Below are 21,390 nucleotides of genomic sequence, written 5' to 3'. Positions count from 1 at the left end.
CCGCCCGTTCCCCAGACCTGAATCCAATTGAGCACATCTGGGACATCATGTCTCGCTCCATCCACCAACGCCACGTTGCACCACAGACTGTCCAGGAGTTGGCGGATGCTTTAGTCCAGGTCTGGGAGGAGATCCCTCAGGAGACCATCCGCCACCTCATCAGGAGCATGCCCAGGCGTTGTAGGGAGGTCATACAGGCACGTGGAGGCCAGACACACGACTGAGCCTCATTTTGACTTGTTTTAAGGACATTACTTCAAAGTTGGATCAGCCTGTAGTGTGGTTTTCCACTTTAATTTTGAGTGTGACTCCAAATCCAGACCTCCATGGGTTGATACATTTGATTTCCATAATTTTTATATGATTTTGTTGTCAGCACATTCAACTATGTAAAGAAAAAAGTATTTAATAAGAAGATTTCATTCAGATCTAGTATGTGTTATTTTAGTGTTCCCTTTATTTTTTTGAGCAGTTTACAATGTAAAACACACCTGGGAATATTGAAGACTCATGTTAAAAGGAACCACCAGCTTTCATTATGTTCTCATGTACTGAGCAAGGAACTTAAACGTTAGCTTTTTTACATGGCACATATTGCACTTTTACTTTCTTCTCCAACATTTTGTTTTTGCATTATTTAAACAAATTGAAAATGTTTCATTATTTATTTGAGGCTAAATTGATTTTATTGATGTATTATATTTAGTCAAAATAAGTGTTCATTCAGTATTGTTGTAATTGTCATTATTACAAATACATTTTAAAAATCGGCTGAATAATCGGTATCGGCTTTTTTTGTTCCTCCAACAAAATCATTAAAAATAAAAAAAATCATTTAAAAACAGTGCTGCACTTAGTAGGTGAGGATGTGTAAGGAGCGGTGGAGAGTTTTTGGCGCTCTGTGTTCATGCTCGCCTACATGTGTGTTTACCTGAAATCAGAATGCATGTAAACACATGGCTAGCATTCTTGCTAGAGAGAGTACTTTCTGTGGCATGATGCTAGCATGTTGTCACTGATTTTAGAGTCAGACGGCTTGTGGCCTGGGTCACGAGCTCTGAGGTCTGAACTCTCCGCACAGACCATCTGATTTGCTGTATGTCATGATTCAGGGAAAATAAGAAAAATACTGCCCTGCTTAGTGCTTACTGGAAGAAGAATAGTAGGGGAGCACTTTTACGAACCATACATCTCTCCTCTAAGCCACAGTCTAGAGTGACGAGTGAACAGAGCTCTACGTCCACGGCTATACACATTCAGCACTCAACGCTTTAAAACACACACACACACACACATTGCACATACTCTTTGCTACTTCCTGCGTGTCCCACACCTCTGTATATGTGCATATGTCAGGTTATCTTCTGTTATGTCACATTGGTGTGTTTGAGCTGGCCCGTTCTGCCTCCCCACCTGCTCATATCCTCCAAGGAGAGACCATATGAGAGGTTTTAATAAAGGCATGTTCAACTCCGTAGTAAATCTCTCTTAAGCACTGGACTGCAAAGGAATGGCTCAATAAGAGATTTTGGATAATGTCCGTTGACTTAACAATGTCAGGTTCTGTACCAAGAGAAAGGTGCCATGTGTTCTGTTTCATTGTAACTGAATCAAGCTCAATGACTTGTTTTATTGTCCCTGCTTGTTTTATTGCAGTAGAATGCCTTGGAGATTTAATAGTTAATAGTTAAATTATGAGATGCAGGTCTTATTCCGGGCTTGTTTTGCAAAGTCAGTTTCATTTCTCTTCTAACACGTGTCACAAATTGCCTGTTGGATGGCCTACTTTTATACCAGGCAGTAAACAAACAAAGGTTTGCTACAGGCAGTCCTCCCAGTTGAGGCAAACAACTAACTTTGCAATTTGTGGGAAATGTTGCTTTTAATGTTTCACACTCTTATGGATTTAGTTCTGTCTCATCAACAGAGATTGAACATGTTGAAAACTACAACAGCAGCAGCCCACCCTGCCACAGTGTTTGTATTGTCTGGGCTGTGACAGAGGGGAGAGATGATACTGAATGCTTGAAAGATGCAGCTCATCAGTGACACATCCTTGCCAATGTCCCAATAGCCTCAGTGACCTTTACAGACCAGAGGATTCCCACAATCTCACTCATGACACCACCCAGAGGGTGCACTCAGTCTGTCTCCCCCCGTAGACCAGCCCAGTGGAGGTGGGCAACAAGTTGCCACAGTAGACCTGATGCCCCATCTGTTCCTGTTAGCAGGGGGCAGTGGCCATGCACTGTCCCTCTACCAGGAAGGAGGATGTGATTTGTTTCGCATGAATCATGATTTTTATATATATAAAATAAATACATTTTGTAGCTCTCTTTTTAGTACTAGCCTTAAAATAAAAATAAAATAAAAAAAAGAAATGTATATATATATTCAAATATATCAGTAGCATTTCCCCCAGATGTTTTGACAATCATATCATAGCCTTGTTTCCCGTAAGCGGAGATGGAGTGTGTCTGTGCAGGTCTCTGGATGGGCAGATAGAGAAGACATCAGCTGTTGAGAGGCTTTCCGTCATATGTCTAAATCATTGTAATCTCTTGATGTATTTTTTTTTTTAGGTAGACCTAGCATTTATCTGTTTGTCTGTATTACATATACACCTATGCTATACACCTAAGATTTTTGAAGTAATAACTATCAGATATACACTCACTCATTGTCAGCCTTTGGATTGTCTCTTGTGGACAGAACAGTTAAAGATTGAGACATCAAATCCTTCCCCGTATTTATGAATCATGTAGCTAGATGTCAGTGTGTCTGGTGCTTTGACAGCTTGAAATGACAATTTCATATACTGTAGCTCAATTCTGATGAGTGACTACCCATTCCATTAGCTCTTTAATTAGTTTGACATCTCAGCAAAACTCAATCATTAAAAGTCCAGATAATTTTCACTTCTAGCAGCAGCACAGCCTTGCAACAGAGCCTAATCTGTCAGGCAGACAAAAGTCAGTGTCTGAAAATAAACCTGCTAGCCAGCCAACCTCTAAATATAATAATCATTAAATACTGATCCGAGACATTGAACATGGCCGTATGCAATGGCGTGAGAGCCGCTAGCAAGGACCCATTTGCGCAGGACTGTTTAAACTACAAATGCGGTTGAGTTACACCATGTACAGTAAAATGGGCTTGACTGCCAGTAACTCTAGTCACTTACCAACAGAAGCATCATTTCCTGAAAGCTCCTCCCCTCCTCCCTCTGTTCCCCTCCCCCTCCCCTCTGCTCTCTCCCCAGCACCTTAGAGCATTGAGGAAATAGACCACAATCAATATGTCTAAACCTCTATGTAAATACCTGTCAATCCAGCCATAGTAGAAAGTGTATGTTTTTAGGGCATTATTTTCTTCCCAGAGCCTACCTGTAGTGTGTGTTGTCCATTTCTGTGTCTTCTGGAAGGAACTGGTAGGGCCGTCTGCTCTTGGGAAACATTCCAGATGTGAGGTGTTTCCACTGCTCCAGCACATGGAAGGATCTGTCGTAAGGGAAAGGTGAATTAGGAGAGTGTGGTATTTCACCCCAGAGCTTTTGGACTCATGTCTTCTATCCTGCCGTTTTGGACTAAACTCTATTCACAGTTGGGACGACCACTTCCCAAGGTACTGCTGTTATTTATGTTGAAGTGTGTAAAGCAGAGAGCCTGGTGTCTGGGGTTAACACAAATGTGTATATGTTTTAATTTGATTGTTTCTTTTCGTAATCAAATGTTTGAGACACTGATTGTCGTGTATAGGTGATCGAGAATATGTAGATTAGGTGTTATCTATTGCATTTACCAATGCTGTTTTCAGTGTGGTTGTAATTTATTTTATTGAATGGGTTATTAAAAAGGATGCTTCATTCTCCTTACTCCTTACACCTCCTTGATAAAATAGAAATCTTCAGTACACCTATGACGCAACTATTTTCTGCCTAGCTTGCATCATGGCCTCATCTGACCTCATCTGAATTTTGTCTAAAAACCTAATCTTAATTTTTTAAATGTATTTTTCATTTTTTTTTTACCTGTATTGAAAACAGTAACTCCCTTCAATGTGCTCTGAACATTTCATGACTCTAGGACCAAGAAGAGATATTCAAAATAGCTTCTGAGGTTTAATAATAGTGTATTTGTTAATGTGAATATGTGGCAGTTTTTTGTTTTTCCCCTAAATCTTTTCTGTTTTAGAGATGTGGTTTTCATCAGACGCTGACGATTTGCTAAAGGTGTTCAGGGCTCAACAGTGCACACATTTAACTCTGTTTATGCGCCTAAATAGGAGCACCACTGCGCCTAGAAAAAGTTATGATTCTGTCTTTAATATCTCAAGTATATTTAATTGTGCTCCTAAATTTCTTTGTGCGCCAACATTTTTCAACTTAGGCGCACACGTGAATGTTGCTAAATAAAAAAAATGCACCGTAGGGCCCAGGTGTTGCCATTTCAGAAATGTATAGGCACTGCTCTTATCAATAAGCAATTGCTGAAATATGTTCTGGTGCTCATTCGCTTCTTCACACGTTACTCTTAGACCATTGGACGGCTTTATAGTCAATGTCATTTTCAATAAAACGTCATACGTTCGATTTGGCTGCTGGGGGGCAAGGAGGCCCCTAGCTCCGCTAAAACCATTGACATCTACGTGCCGTTTTCAAGGGATTGTTAAACAAATGTTATAACTATTTGCTTTTAATATCATCACCTATTGAGCATAGTCAAAACTACACATTTCTGGTTAGTCCATGCGAAACAATTGCGCACATTTGGCTCTATCATCAGAGTTATACAACTAGTAACTGCATGCTTTTCTGGATCTGTAAACACCAATGATCATGTCATTTGAGATATGTGAAGGTACCTATCCATTTGGCATGTAGCTAGCTAAACAAACAATTTTGCTTACTTCATCAGGGATTAGGCAATTGGAAAGAGCTTGACATCGGCAAGACCTCGTCCTGGTGAAGTTGACCATTAGACTTCAGTCATCAGTGTAGACTGCTCTCAAATCATGATGTACTGTTTTTTATTTGTTTTTGTTTATTTTGTGATGTGCCTTAATGTGTCTAGACCCTGTGGCAGCACAAAAACAACACAAAAAAACATTATTTAACCTTTACTTAACTAGGGAAGTCAGTTAAGAACAAATTATTATTTACAATGACGGCCTAGGAACACTGGGTTAACTGCCTTGTTCAGCGGCAGAACAATTTTTTTTTTACTCTGTCAGCTCGGGGATTCGATCTAGCAACCTTTAGGTTACTGGCCCAACACTAACCACTAGGTTACCTGCCGCCCCAATCCCCAGCTAATGGGGATCCATAATAAATATAAATCAAACTATTTGAGACCTAGTTTATCTGCTGAAAGTTTGCTTGTTAACTAGCCATATTGACATGATCTGTTATTAGCTTGCTAGCTAATTTGACATGGTCCATCAATCAATGTAGCCTATATCATGTCGGTCAGCAGCAATCGTAATTAAACACTCTTAAAAACAATGTTGGAAAGGGGATCACGTTCGCTAACTTCGCTAGGTAGGCCTACATTGGTTGGAGAAAAAAGTACATTAGGTCTACTTACCACTGTTTAGCCAACTGTACAAAGTTTCTACCGGTAGCTTGCAAAGTAAACATTTTATGCAGAGCCCACAAAAGTTGGAAAATTAACCTAAACCACTCATCCTTGTTAGGTGTAGTTCACTTTTATTTTACATCACTCAAATAACTCTGGTAGGGCTAAATGTGTGCAATTGTTTTACATGCAATAATCAGAAATTTGTAGGTCTGACTATGCTCTTCAAGAGGTGATAATATTTAGGGCTGTCCCCGCCCCCCAAAAAATCTTTGTCAACCGACAGTCGTCTGTTCTTTCGACCAATGGATTGATCGGAAATGTTTAAAGCGTATTTATTAGAAACACCCTATGTTTGAGTAAAATCAACTATATGTATGCTACTTTGCCTAATGCTTTAAGCACTACAATTAAAAAGGAAGACACAAAAATGACTAAAGAGTGAGGCAGAGATCAATATAGCCTAACCGGAAGGGGAAAAAACCTGTTCCCGACCGCCTCCTGCTGCTGGCCTTAGCAGATTCTGCCATTATGTTCCTGAAGTTACCGGCAATAGGCTACACCAGCGGTCGGCAACCTTTTCCATTTGGAGTACCATTTCTACTGATTTGCTTGCCAGTTATGATTTTCATATGCACATTTTCGTGGAACAGTTTAATTGAATTTATAATAAGGTCTTCATATTTCAAAATCAATGTCATGTGGTTAATCAAAACTAGCTAAATGATACACATCTAAAAGTAACTTATATTGCCATTGCCAATATATAAAAATAACCTACATAAAACCAACAAATAAAAACATTGCAGCCCGAAGATAGAAAATATCCTGATTTCAAAATAAATATTCTATAAATCACATTGGCTATGCATGCCCTGTCTTCTTGGATCCGGTCTGAAGCTGGTGCTAGAAAACATTCAACATTGTATAAAAATTATGGGCACTCATTTTCCCAAGCCAGTGAGCTCTGTCCAGACATACAGCTGTATGCTATTTGCGCAAGGGATATGAAGTAATCAGGTAGGCCTTTTTAATTACATTTCCACCAGATCAGAGCTTGACATTTTGTCCCCTTTCATGCTGAGTAGTTATCAAAAGAGCTGGAGCTGGAAATATTTTTCAAATAGGCTACAGTGAAGATCAATGGTCATTCTAAATGGGTGTAAAAACAGACCGCTTACTTGCTTTTTGAGGCAAAGAAAAGATTGCTTTGAGAAGCTCCACAGTGATGGTGAGTTAAGACGATCAGAAATAGTATCAGATCCCCAAATGGGAACATTTTATAAGCCTACATTTGCACCCAGGCCAGGTAGCCTAGGCCTAGTTCTATGAGTAATCATATAAAAATGTGCGTGTCCTTACTCAAGATTGGCAGGAGAGCTTAAATTGACAACTCGTAAATGGCATGAAATAAACCAGAACTTTTTCCTCACAAAGTGTAGCCTAGGTTGTGTGCTCTGCAAAAAACATGTGCACTCCGACAATGACAACAGTAAGACTATAATAATAATATATTGAAAGCATTAACATAAATTACCGTAACAAAACAAACATTGTAGATTAGACGTTATGGTAATTAACTGTAAATGATCCTGGTGTGCCATCCCTGCGGCCTCCGCAATGGATTAGTCCCCTCAGACAGGCGTGAATCAGACGGGTGTCTCGTGTGCAGTTAACATTTCTTAAACATTTGCCACTGCTCGACTAAAAAATCTTGGTCGACTAAATGGTTTCAGCCCTAATAGTAAACTCAGCAAAAGAAGAAACGTCCTCTCACTGTCAGCTGCGTTTATTTTCAGCAAACTTAACGTGTAGATATTTGTATGAACATAAGATTCAACAATTTGAGACAAACTGAACAACTTCCACAGACATGTGACTAACAGAAATGGGATAATGTGTCCCTGAACAAAGGGGTTGTCAAAATCAAAAGTAACAGTCAGTTACTGTTGTTGCCATCCTGTACCTGTCCCGCAGGTGTGATGTTTGGATGTACCGATCCTGTGAAGGTGTTGTTCCACGTGGTCTGCCGCTGCGAGGACGATCAGCTGTCCATCATGTCTCCCTGTAGCGCTGTCTTAGGCATCTCGCAGGACAGACATGGCAATTTATTGCCCTGGCCACATCTGCGGTCCTCATGCCTCCTTGCAGCATGCCTAAGGCACGATCACGCAGATGAGCAGGGATCCTGGGTATCTTTCTTTTGGTGTTTTTCAGAGTCAGTAGAAAGGCCTCTTTTTATTGTCCTAAGTTTTCATAACTGTGACCTTAATTGCCTACCATCTGTAAGCTGTTAGTGTCTTAACGACCGTTCCACAGGCGCATGTTCATTAATTGTTAATGGTTCATTGAACAAGCATGGGAAACAGTGTTTGAACCCTTTACAATGAAGATCTGTGAAGAAATTTGGATTTTTACGAGTTATCTTTGAAAGACAGGGTTCTGAAAAAGGGACGTTTTATTTTTTTGCTTTGTTTATTACATCCAAATAGTTAACATTTTATTTAACAATCCGTTGAAAACAACAAGCAGTTGTCAGTTGTTTTAGCGAAGCTGTGGGTCTCCTTGACCCTCAACAGGCAAATCGAACATGCTACACCATATTGTGATGTTTTATTGAAAACTACCTATAGGCTATTATAAAATAAATATTATATGTGAAATATGGTTATTATGAAGCATATTGGTGGTTTTGGAGAGTGGGAGCTGGAAATGCTGTGTGTCACGTTGAGCTTCATGGGCTGCTCGTCCCTGTTGGTGTCTGCCAGTCACAATTAATGTGACAAACGGCTGTCCGTACAGCAGCCTTCCAGTAAGTCCTAGAACCTGGTAGTTGTGCACGACCACCATACAGCACAAGTGTATCTACGCTCTCCTTCTCTCTCTATTCCAAGTATAGAGGACAGGAAACAGTTATACATTCTCTAAAAGGTTTTTGGTCAGAATTCATCTGTAGTTTATATGATTCATGGTCATTCATCTGATCACATGATATGGCTCCAAGGGTGTGCCAAGTTGATGTTATCGACAATTTCCGTGTTTTGGCCATAATGCCCATTTTTTTACGGACATATTTATCTGAATATGAGCGTCATGCAGTGGTCAGCGTCATGCTCTTTTTTTCCATTGACGTCCGCCCAGTGAGTGTAGAGTAAACCTTGTCCCCAGTAATAATTCCACGGACCTCTCCGGTCCAGAGGGTGTGTGTGTGGATTGCCAGTTCCATGGCAGATGCCAGGGAGTCAGCACTATTTTAAGCCCAGAGTGACGGCAAGGCATGTGTCTTACTGGAAGTGGCAGAGGGAGTGAGAGAATGGAGGAGGGAGAATCATTGGCACTGGGATCACTATGAGTAGTGTCCTCCTGTCCTGGGTGAGTCACTGAGTTAAAACTTGACAACCCCAGCCCACTAACTGACCACAGGTGGAACTTACTGACAAAGACTGAAAGGTTAGCTGAGTTCATGGGCTTTTGGTTTTGGAGTGTGTGGGTTGGGATTTGAGGGTCTTTTTTCTTCTGCCAATTCCATTCCAAATCAAAAAAGTAAAGAGAACTGGAATTAAGAATGTTTCATGTCACTGTAATTTTTTTAGTACTAAAAATATTTTAGTATTTAATGTCTTTTAGCCTATTTAGTTTGTCCTTATTTTCCATCTTAGCCTGTGCAATAATTACTTGGCAATTCTTTGGAACTGAGTTATCTGATGGGAACTGAGTAACTTATCTGATGTCAGATCCCCACCGAATCCATTTCCCTTGTGGATGCAGGCTCACACCTGCCCCACACACACACACACACACACACACACACACACACACACACACACACACACACACACACACACACACACACACACACACACAATGCCACACCTCTGAATGCACAAGAAAGAAAGATTAGTAGCATAGGCCAGGTATCTGCTTTCACTAGTCCAGTTTTTTCTTATCGGTGCAGAATCACATGAACTGAACGAGACAAGGAAAGGAATCTTCATTAAACAAGAGATGCCCTCAGTGTGTGCCAGCTCCTCTCCACGAAGCCCTTTTCTACTTCCTCTTGGCAGATCCCCACAGATGCTGACATAGAGATCACCAGGGCCGCTGACTGCTGCCCTCCTATTGGGCTAACCCTCTTCCCTTTTGCATGACTGGCTCTGTTATCATTTCCCGAACGATGGTGTTTTTTCCGATTTCTTATTATATCTGACTGTTGACTGAGAGCTTATACTTGTTGCAGAGAAGAACTGAGCGTTACAGAACATTCAGATAGAAATGTGTTGTGTAAACCAGACATTCTCTGGTGTGTAGAACAGATTAGCTCTATACATAACAGAAATGTCATCTTAACGTTGTACCCCACTGAATGCATTTGATGCTGGTGATGTTGTTGACTTAAGGGGATTGTTATGAGTGTGACCTACTACCCCTCCACTTTCAATGGAAAACACCTGAAAGATTCTCCCCGTCTCTCTCTGCCAACCCGAATCAGATAAAGCCATCTCAGCAGGCCTCTTCGCCAGCTGTATTCTTCTTTATCATTAACCAAAAAGCCTGACATGACATCCTTTTATTATAGAAGAGTCAGGAAACATTGGAACGTTCCAGAGGCCAGCTTCCCTTCTTTCCTGTAGCTGGGCAGGACGTGAAGGCCTCTGTGGGTGTCCCTGTCCTTGTGCTGGGATGGGATGGGCTGTGTGTTTATAGGGCAGAGCAGTACACTGTACTGTATGTAAAGGATGTGGGTAACGTAGACTGCCTGGGATAACATAATCCAGACAGCTCCGTGGCTCCTGGGCCTCCCAGGCTATCAGTCAGGCTCTGGTGACAGCAGCAGGGACAGGGTTCCATACAGGGTCCATAAACATGACCCACGCTGGAGACCGGTGGGGCTTCCTCCTCCCACCGTCCCTCCTGGCCCTGTCCCAGACACTGATCGAAGGTCAGTTTTGCGTCCCCTTCCTTGAATAATAAGGTTAGGTGTTTTGGTAATTGATTAGGATCCCCATTAGCTGTTGTGAAAGCACTAGTTACTCTTCCTGGGGTCTACATAAAACATGAAAATGACATGATACAGAACATTAATAGACAAAAGCTCAAGGACAGAATTACATATATTTTTAAAACGGCACACTTCAAAACACACAATATCTAGGATAAGATTGGAGGAGGGTAAGTTGTTTTCACAAGCAACTGCTATTGGGAGCGTTTCAACCAGCTGTGTTGGCATCAGGTGCTGTGATGTTATCTTTGAGTCAGCCGGGTGGCATATTGGAACATTATAGAACCACTTGGCTCCTAACGCCAAGGGATTTAAAGGGCCATGAAACGATAAGGCCGTACAATTTATTCTTTTTAATAAACCACACAGCAGTATAGAAAAATAAACGAAGGAAAGAAATACTAATTTTTGGTCTGATTCTGCTAAAAATGCTTACCACGGCACATTTTGGGTAGAAAAACAAACCTAACACCAGAATAAGAGTTGGGTTAAGGTTGTTGTCTTGAGATAGACTGAATGACTGACTCTCCACTACCTAGGCTGGCCTGGCAGAGTAGAGGGTGGTTCCCTGGCTCCCTCGTCAGATTTTCTGGAGGAGGAGGAAGAGTGGTGGTGAGGGTTTCAGGAAGTCTCTGCTTATTCCCTCTGGCTGAATGATAGGAGGAGGCGGTAGAAGTTATTCTGATATCCAGACCTAGGATCAGCTCACCCCCGCCACCAAATACAAGCCTTACCTTTACTATTAGTGGATAAAATGTCAAACTGACCTCCGCTAGTGCTGAGCGATTAGAGCTTTTTGAGGTTGTTTCGATTTTCTCTATTTTTTTTTAACATGTTAACGTCGTTATTTCATAATTCATTTCATCATTTTATAGCTGTTTTAATGTGATTTCCAAGTCAAAAATAGTGAACATTCAATTGCCAAAACATTGAAAATATTCCAATGTCTCTATCAGTTCCACATTGGGTAGACACCAATATAAAAATAAGAAATTACGATGAAATAATCAAATATTTCAATTGTGTATATCACTTAGTTTTTATCATTTTTAAATCCTTAAAGTAATCATTGTATTTCTGCTCAGGCAGTAGCAGTCAGCCAGCCACGCCATACTGTACTGTCTTTTTTAGACATTTAGTATGCTGCAGAGCTGTCTGACAATCATTTTACTACTTCTTCAAAGTAGATGAGGTATACTTTAACCAACTGTCTCTCTCTTGTAGTTCTGTACATTCCTCTCATGCGGTCTGTGTGTAACCCTAACCTAAAATAGCAGGCATAAAAGTGTTATGCATGTTGGGCTATATGTTTTTGGTTTTTAACACATTCTAAGGCTGTATGATGCGCCTAATGATTTGAACAAAGTTGCATGATGGGCATAAGCTCTGCTTTGTTTTTTGCACTTCAATCTCTCATTCACAATTTGCCTCGAATTTCCCTTCTCTCCCGGCTGCATGCCGAAGCACCTCTCACTCTCACGGCTCTCCGTCATGTCAGACCGACACATTGGGGACAGAACTGCGCGCGTCCTTATCCAATTCCGAGGCGCGTATTGGAAGAACTGTCCACGTTTTTACTTTTTAGTCAACAAGATGAGTAGGCCGAACGAACAGCAAAAGCACTAGCCTATGTCAGTCTACTATACCCCATCGTACAAAAGTTGACTTTCTATTCTGTGTAAGAAATTAATATTCCAAACATAATGTGGGGCAGTTGTGAGTTGGGATAGCATCACAAAACCTGTTTTAAGCAATGAGCCTGACGCAACGGATGAATGTTTTAGCTTAAAATGTTGAAAAACGGTTAGGCTATTTCTTATAATTCTAAGTGCAGCAATGTGCAGCAACGCTATAAGCGTGAATGTTCCGTTAGCAGGATAACACCATTCTCAAGTGACCACAAATTTGAATATGCATGTAATGCTTTTATATTAAAGGTGCGTTTTATGGTGAATTTTCTTCCCCAGCCTTGAAACTCACGCACTGCATATGTATGACAGTTAGGCTCTACACCTGTTGTAGAGCAGATTAATGTGCTTCTTTTTAAGAAGTTATTTGGCCAGTTTTGTTGTGATACGAACCTTATCAAAACATATAGGCCTATAGGCTAGGCTACATGATGTGTGTGCCTATGATTTGAGAAAAAAAGCATGCGCTGTTTCTTGCTTAAGCTGGGCATCATTCACAAGTGATGGGCTAATATTGTCACCATCACACTAATCTTGAGTTAATATTGTCTTTACATATACTAAATAATAAGTGTGAAATTGGTTTGGATTTGATTTAGAATGGACCGTTATCATGCACCTGTCTCAACAGGAGCACCGGAAAAAATATACCTGTCATCTATGTACTTAAATAGCGAATGGAGGACCCCCCCCAGTGGTACATTTTCATGCCAGCCAGGTAGGCTATGCTCCTGTTGTAAAGAGAAGCAATGTGCTTAATATTAGGGAAGTTGATAAATATAGTAGGCCTAGCCTGTAGAAAGCTGCCATCACTCTTGTTTTCTCACACAATTGCATAACCTACAGAAATGTTGCGCCACATGAGCTCATGGGCTGTCATGAGGTGTTTGATTAGATTGTCGATGACATTTGCATTGATGTCAGAGTGATTAGAGGGACAATAGTGCCAAGTACCAGTTTGGTAGGCTACTAATGACCATCAGCAGCATCAGAGCTTGCAGAAGCCTAATTACTGTGACTAAACTGTCTTGTGGAATTTGACTGCCGTGTGTGTGTGTGTGTGTGTGTGTGGCTGTAATAAGGTCAACGTAACAGCCCTAAGAGTGAGCCCCTTGCGTTGCTCTCTGACAGGGGTGCTCATTGCAGTGATTTTTTTCCGCTTTTTTTCCCCCCTTCTCATCCTCAATGTTTTCATTACTCAATGCAGCCAGACAACTGCCATTATCACAGGCTCTCAAACACACTTTACTGCCAGAGCTGTGGATATACTGGTGTGTATGCGTGTGCGAGCGTCAGGGTTTCCATTAGGAAAATGTGGCACCGGACATTTGACCGGCAGCATTTGAGTTTAATAGACATTTGAGAGATTTACCGGGCCCAAATGCAGCGGGTAACCTGATTATGGCGTCCACCCACGGTGCTCAGAATGACAGAAATCAAATTTAGATTATGGTTATTCATCTTAACAGAACATGCAACTTGAGGATGCAAAGGTGTGTGTCCTTCTTACTGAATTCCAGTGCTCACTTTGACAATCTTAGAATAACTACCCCATTTACCTTTCCTCAGGCAACAAGACAGAGTAACGAACCGCAAAATCACTAGCCTGTCAATCTACTATAGTAGAGAAATGTACCTATTTTATTGGTCAGCTTGTGCCTTTGGCTACTGGACAGTGAAATAACATTTATTTGTAAACCAATAGAACATGAGAGAAATAGGCTATAAAAGAATTGCCTTCGTTTCTATGGTCAGATTTGACTTTGAAGCTAGGTGTAAGACATGCCTCATATGAAGTGAAACGATCCGGTTTCAGATAATTATGTATGTTTTCAAAATGCATACTGCCTACAGCAAAGTGGTGTGTGTGTGTGTGTGTTGTGTTTAGAATGAAATCACGTTAATCTCAACAGTAATGAATTAGATGTTTGAGAGAAGCTGTAGCAGCAGCTCTCGCGCTGCATGACATTTTCCGCTCGTAGTCTCTATCTGTATGCTCTGAGCATGTGGTAAACATAACAGCTAACACAAATACACCACGCGGCAAATTTAATTTCACTAAATAATCCAGATAAACCTATAGACCGACCAGGCATGGCCGTTCAAATGTAATACCATCAATGAATAGGCTATAAAGCATACCTTTGCAATATGATTAATCATTTTGGGGGGGGGGGCAATATCCGGCTGCTGTTTTATTTATGGGCTTTTCATTTTTTTTAAATTATCTGCCAAAACTCCTCCGTTACTGGCTAATGGAAACCCTGGTGTGTGTATTTAATGTGTTTGTGTGAAAGTAGTCTGAGGTTTCAGATCATATCACTGAAGGATTGTGAAAAGGAGGCCTATATATGGGCATGAATGTGGTTTTCCTCTGCGTGTGGGTTTGGATGATGGGAAGGAGAAAATGCTGGGTTCAGCACTTAAACGGGAGAAGTGGAACATGTGAAGGACTGGCTTTGTGTGAAGACATGAGGATTGACAGACAAACTGGGAAAATTCTGACCAACACGCGCAGCTCTGCAGTTTCGTAAATAAATACTTGCGCAACTTGTCCTTGTCCTCACTCTGAAAACCTTTTATCTCACAAAGGCCATACACACTCTGCTACTGTTCTCTCTCTCTCACACACGCACACGATAAACTTCTTGCCCAATCACAGATTTCTCCATGTTTTCCCTCTGAAAACATTCTCTCTCTCTCTCTTCTTTCTCTTTCTCTCTCCCACTCTGCCGTTTCCATGTTTTGTCCTGTGAGGTAGAGAGGGAAGCAGGATTAGGAGCCAGCCAGGCTGTGCCTGTTGAAGGCCAGATTACCATCAGTGCAGTTGGTATTCAGGCTTTATCTCTGCCTAACAGAACATAATCTTAGCTGCAGCACCGGCCGCACCGCCGGAGGAACAAATAGTGCTTTACCAGTCACGCATGCCTCACATTTATTAAGAAAAATACATTCCAGTCTGCTCTGGTTCTCCTCTCTCCCTATGTGAGTGGAGATTAGTGGAGCTGGGGGGTACAATTGGTTGGTGATTTAGAGAAGAACCGCCTCGGCCATGATATTTTCGAGAGACCGTTTCTGTTCTTATTTTGTTTGTTATTGAAGTTATTTTTTTTTTTCCTTATTTCAACAAACACAACCAAACAAACCAAAAATGGACATTGTACAGCATAAAAACATTGCACAGCGTGACATCCAGACATATCATCCAACAGAGCACATATACACAGTCAAATAGTATCTCACAAGCTACAGTACAGAACTAAATGGGTTCACAAGCAGAAGTCATCACCTGCAAGTCCTAGAAACACGACAAATAAAATGTCCAGATTCTAGAATTGTTGTTTCTGCTAGGGATCCTAGCAAGCATTTGTTCATAAGATGCTACTTCCAACATTGATTGTATCTACTGTTTCAGAGTAAGAGTGGCATGACCCTTCCAAATTCTAAGGATTACTCTAGCTGCTGTAACCATACCAACAGTGATCAGTGCAAATTCCTTTTGTTACATTAGGTAGCTCTGTTCTATTGCCCAGGAGACACATTCTCGGTGAAACTGGAATTGTTAACCCCAATAATTTCTCCAGATATTTTCAAACATCCTTCCAGAAAGGTAGATCTAATGTACATTCCCATATTGCTTGTAAAAATGCCTGTCTTTCTGGCATTTCCAACACAGAGAATTGTTGTTCAGACCCATTTTATGAAGCTTTGTTGGGGTCTATGTAGTATCTTAAATTGAGTAGGTTTCCCCCTGGCTTCCCTTATGTTTGGACAAGATTTTCAACTAGGTGCCGTCCTCAATTTCACACTTAACGTCAGCTTGCCATATTGTTCTGCCGTTTTTACAGTCTACTCTACAGATGACTAAATATTGAGTAAAAAATGGCTGCTTTATGTTTGGGTAATTCCAAATACTCCGCTATTGGGTTCTTTCCTGGATTTTGTTAGTAGCCGGTTAACAAACATTCCCTCAATTGTAAATATTTACAGAAATGTCCCTTGTCTCCCACATCATATTTTTGTACCAAATCTGAGTATGACTTTAAAACATCTTCATGGTACAGATCACATGTAGAATGAATTCCTTACATTACCATTGTTTCCAGTACACTTATTTCCTATCCGTAGCCATGGGATTGTGACATAATGAGTAGCCTTGTTTTTAGATGTGAAATTCCACATATCTTGTGTACTGTTCTCCACATATCTTTTGAGTGTAACAAAATTGGGTTGGAAGTTTCAACAAACCTCTCCCCTGCAAGACTGTGACAGAAAATCAAATAAAGGGTAAATAAAAAAATGTTGGTTTAATCTTTTTACTGCTTCAGCCCCTTCTCTCTCCTTTTTGGACCCATGTGCTATTATATCCTTTTAGTAGTGGTTTCTTTGCAGCAATTTGACCATGAAGGCCTGATTCACGCAGCCTCCTCTGAATAGTTGATGTATCTGTTACTTTTATTTGGGCTGCAATCTGAGGTGCAGTTAACTCTAACTTATCCGCTGCAGCAGAGGTAACTCAGGGTCTTCCTGTGACGGTCCTCATGAGAGACAGTTTCATCATGGCGCTTGATGTTGTTTGCAACTGCACTCGAATAAACTTTCAAGTCCTTGAAATGTTCTGCATTGACTGACTTAGGTCTTAAAGTAATGATGGACTGTCGTTTTGCTTTGCTTATTTGAGCTGTTCTTATAAGGACTTTTTCCAAATAGGGCTATCTTCTGTATACCACCCCTACCTTGTCACAGCACAACCGATTGGCTCAAATGCATTAAGAATGAAAGAAATTCCACAAATTAACTTCTAACAAGGCACACCTGTTAATTGAATTGCATTCCAGGTGACTATCTCGTGAAGCTGGTTGAGAGAATGCCAAGAGTGCGCAAAGCTGTCATCAAGGCAAAGGGTGGCTACTTTGAAGAATCTCAAATATAAAATATATTTTGATATAACACTTTTTTTTGGTTACTACATGATTCCATATGTGTTATTTCATAGTTTTGATGTCTTCACTATTATTCTACAATGTAGAAGATGGTAAAATAAAGAAACAACGTTGAATGAGTAGGTGTCCAAACTTTTGACTGGTACTGTACTGTGTGTACAATTAAACACAGAAAACCAATCCCAAAATAAAACAAAGCAACTAGGAATGCTAGTTTTCAATGAACCGATGCTGCAGAGGATAACCTGCAGTCTCAACTCAAAATTCATTATGACCTGTCCAGTGTGTATGCCTGACGTTCTTCTTGTGTAGTTTCTTCGCCGTTGCAAACTTCTTCCTATTCAGTGCCATTTCCTTGGACAGGTACAGGGAAAAAGACAGCCGGTGGCCTTCCCATTGAACGCTGCCACCCTTTTATTTTGCGGCTTTAAATCTTGTCCTGGGCTGTAGATTGTAGGAAGTGGATGAGAACCGTTCTCAGCGCCCACTCTTGTCAGGCATGGTTAAGCTGCGCTGGGTTCCCAATTGCTCAATTAGATTCTAAAGATGTACCGATTTGATCTGGATTGACGTGATTATTCGCGATGACTTGTTTGTTTGCTAGTCTGGCCTGTGAATACTGCATTAAGCTTGAATACATTTTTCGTGTGTGTCAACATTCCAATAACGCCACTTTAGCAAGCTGTTTCAAGATGTAAATTATCTTTATATTAAACTGTACTACAAGTCAATATATTAAGATAATTGTATGCTGTTGAATTTCAATACTTACATGTGGGTATTAGGAGCTCTCTAAAGTGCTGCCATCTTTTTTTCGGCAGTCAAGTGACACCCCAATTTGTTCTTCTTAATCCAAGTTTTTATCCTGGCTTGACAGGGAAAGGTTGGTATCATCTTCCCTGGGATGAAATTAAATGGTTCATCCTGTCAGCACTGGAGCTGTTGGGGGAATGAGATGATTAGTTCTGCTCTCTGACCATTTATGAAAACATTACAATATGAATTGGTCAATCAATAAACAAAATGTCAGTCGTTCCACCTCAAAAAGCACGAGGAATTTGACACCCACCATGTCAGACCGACATTTTTCTGTAGTTGGAAACCAATACGATAAGCATTTCTATAAAATAATTTTATTGAAATATGTGATTTTGATCTTGAAAGCTAATTGATTGCACCCAAATTTAATGAAATATAATATTCATTAAATATAGTAACTTCCGATTTACAAAAGAAGTGAAGAATCTAAATAAATTGTCAAACACAGCCCACCCCAATGGCCAGTATATACTATCAGTGTTTGACAAACTGTATGAAGCTGCAATGTGGAGTATTGTGTATTCATATTATGTAATGTATTCTCAGTGAATTTGGTATGTTTCTCTCCCCCTTGGTCAGAGAAATTAGCCATTGAAACGACTTGCATTTTCCCCATAAATGAAGTGCAAGTAACAGGTTTTGCCCACTAGATGCCACTGTTCCTGCTACTGCCCTTTTATCCATTTAGCGAACTCTCCTTGAATGGTCCAACAAGAGGCAGCTCTCTGAGAGGGCTATCTCTATGGTGCAATTCTCATATGAAGCCCATCTCTATGGTGCAATTCTCATATGAAGCCCAACATGTGAGACAGTCGAACTTCAAGTTTCTCGGCATACACATCTCAGAGGGGCTGAAATGGTCAAACCACACGGACACAGTGGTGAAGAAGGGATGACAGCAACTTTTCAATCTCAGGAGGCTGAAGAAATGTGTCCTGTCTCCGATGGCCCTCCGTGTTATACAGGAGCACCATCAAGAACATAGTTTCGGGCTGCATCAGTCTGGTACGACAACTCCACCAAAGCTGACTGCATGGTGCTACAGAGGGCGGTATGCTCAGCCCAACCCACCATTGGGTACACACTGCCTGCCCTCCAGGACACCAACAACACCAGGTGTTGCAGGAAGACCAAGAAGGTCATCAGGGACCCCAGCCACACGAGCCATGGACTGTCCTCCCCGCTTCCATGTCTCGGACGCTGGCAATATAGGAGCATCATAGCAAATACTGAAAGACTGACCAATAGCTTCTACCATCAGACTGCTGAATAGCCATCACCTAGTCAGCTACATTCTAACTCTATCCCTTTCTTGTACTTCCCACCCCTGCAACCCTTTGCATGTGACTAATCTCTCTAAATCTAGGAGAATAATGCAGGATGGGTTGTTATGTTACATAGTGTCTTGTTGCCTAGTTTTTATTGTAAGAGAGTATGAGGCCCTCCTATGTGGGAGTTCCTTGTGTGAGGAAGGAATTTATCACTAAGTTTGTTTTCCCACTGTAGGAACTGCTGAGCAGTTGCCGAAGGTGGGTGTAGTATGGGTGTCTCTTCGGAGCGGCCTCTGGTTACGTTTTGTTCCTCCTTGTTTACTAATCACCGATCTGCCGGAACAGCCACATTTCTTGGAATGATAGTGGGGTGAGGGGAGAGCGTGATTGGTGGAGGGATGGAGGGGGGAGTTTCCACGGATCATCTCTCCTTCTCTCCCCCCGTTCTCTTCTATACACACCAAACTGCAGCCGTTCCACTTAGCTGTCCACAGGGCACAACTTCAAGAGGCTAATTTCAGAGCTTAAGTCTGATCTTGCCCTAGCAGAGCTCACACACACACACACACACACACACACACACACACACACACACACACACACACACACACACAATGATACAACCAGGAGAGTAATCACAGAGCTACCAGTAAACACTGATTAGCTGAGTGCTGTGCCCTTGAAAAAGCTCTATAGGAACTCTTTACCACCCCAGCGGCCCCACACACACAAGCGCATCACCACATCCTGCTCCTCTGACCCCGTTTGTGTAAACACACACAGACTCACTGGCAGATGCGAGGGGCAGTTGTTTTCCATTAGTTATGAGTGTATGTTATCCTCTGCTGTATGTTTTGGTATTTTATTAGGATCCCATTAGCTGTTATGAAAGCAGCAGCTACTCTTCCTGGGGTTCACACAAAACATGAAACATTACGTAATACAGACCATTAATATTAATTTAATTAATTAATAGACAAAAAACAGTTCTGCAATATTGAAGGTCCCCAAGAACACAGCAGCCTCATCATTCTTAAATGGAAGAAGTTTGTAACCAGCACGACACTTCCTAGAGCTGGCTGCCTGGCCAAACTGAGCAATCGGTGGAGAAGGGCCTTGTTCAGGGAGGTGACCCAGAACCCGATGGTCACTCTGTCAGAGCTCCTCTGTGGAGATGGTTGTCCTTCTGTAAGGTTCTCCCATCTGTGCAGCACTCCTCGGTAAAAGGCACATACAGTTGAAGTCGGAAGTTTACATACACCTTAGCCAAATACATTTCAACTCAGTTTTTCACCATTTCTGACATTTAATCCTAGTAAAAATGCCCTGTTTTAGGTCAGTTAGGATCACTACTTTATTTTAAGAATGTGAAATGTCAGAATAATAGTAGTGATTTACTTCAGCTTGTATTTTACGTCATCACATTCCCAGTGGGTAAGAAGTTTACATACACTCAATTAGTATTTGGTATCATTGCCTTTAAATTGTTGAACTTGGGTCAAACGTTTCGGGTAGCCTTCCACAAGCTTCCCACAATAAGTTGGGTGAATTTTGACCCATTCCTCCTGACAGAGCTGGTGTAACTGAGTCAGGTTTGTAGGCCTCCTTGCTCACACACGCTTTTTCAGTTCTGCCCACAAATATTCTATGGGATTGAGGTCAAGGCTTTGTGCTGGCCACTCCAAAACCTTGACTTTGTTGTCCTAAAGCCATTTTGCCACAACTTCGGAAGAATGCTTGGGGTCATTGTCCATTTGGAAGACCAATTTGCGACCAAGCTTTAACTTCCCGACTGATATCTTGAAAAAAAAAATATATATATATATGATCTTTGTCCCCATGTGCAGTTGCAAACCATAGTCTGTCTTTTTTTTATGGCGGTTTTGGAGCAGTGGCTTCTTCCTTGCTGAGCGGCCTTTCAGGTTATGTCGATGTCGGACTCGTTTTACTGTGGATATAGATAGCTTTGTACCCGTTTCCCCCAGCATCTTCACATGGTCCTTTGCTGTTGTTCTGGGATTGATTTTCACTTTTTGCACCAAAGAACTTCCTGAGCGGTATGACGGCTATGTGGTCCCATAGTGTTTATACTTG

General features: G+C 41.3%; 1 protein-coding gene across 6 annotated transcripts in view; it reads left to right on the top strand.

The window, feature by feature from the left end:
* The window catches only part of LOC110524243 (protein strawberry notch homolog 2), a 101,299-nt gene that overhangs the window by 55,066 nt on the left and 24,843 nt on the right, over nt 1–21,390 (top strand). For 2 of the 6 annotated variants that reach the window (XM_021603714.3, XM_090235474.1), the window contains exon 1: nt 3,198–3,624. The exons of the other annotated variants lie outside the window; for them this stretch is intronic. In XM_021603714.3, the coding sequence (XP_021459389.2) occupies nt 3,562–3,624 (63 nt within the window). In that variant the 5' untranslated portion in view covers nt 3,198–3,561. Of the gene's footprint in view, nt 1–3,197; nt 3,625–21,390 lie in introns of those variants that run through there. 6 annotated transcript variants of the gene reach the window in all.

The sequence above is a fragment of the Oncorhynchus mykiss genome, chromosome 5 (genome assembly GCF_057628025.1).
Source record: "Oncorhynchus mykiss isolate SJ-2025 chromosome 5, ASM5762802v1, whole genome shotgun sequence".
Lineage (NCBI taxonomy): Eukaryota > Metazoa > Chordata > Actinopteri > Salmoniformes > Salmonidae > Oncorhynchus > Oncorhynchus mykiss.
This window is presented reverse-complemented; position numbering and strand designations above follow the sequence as displayed.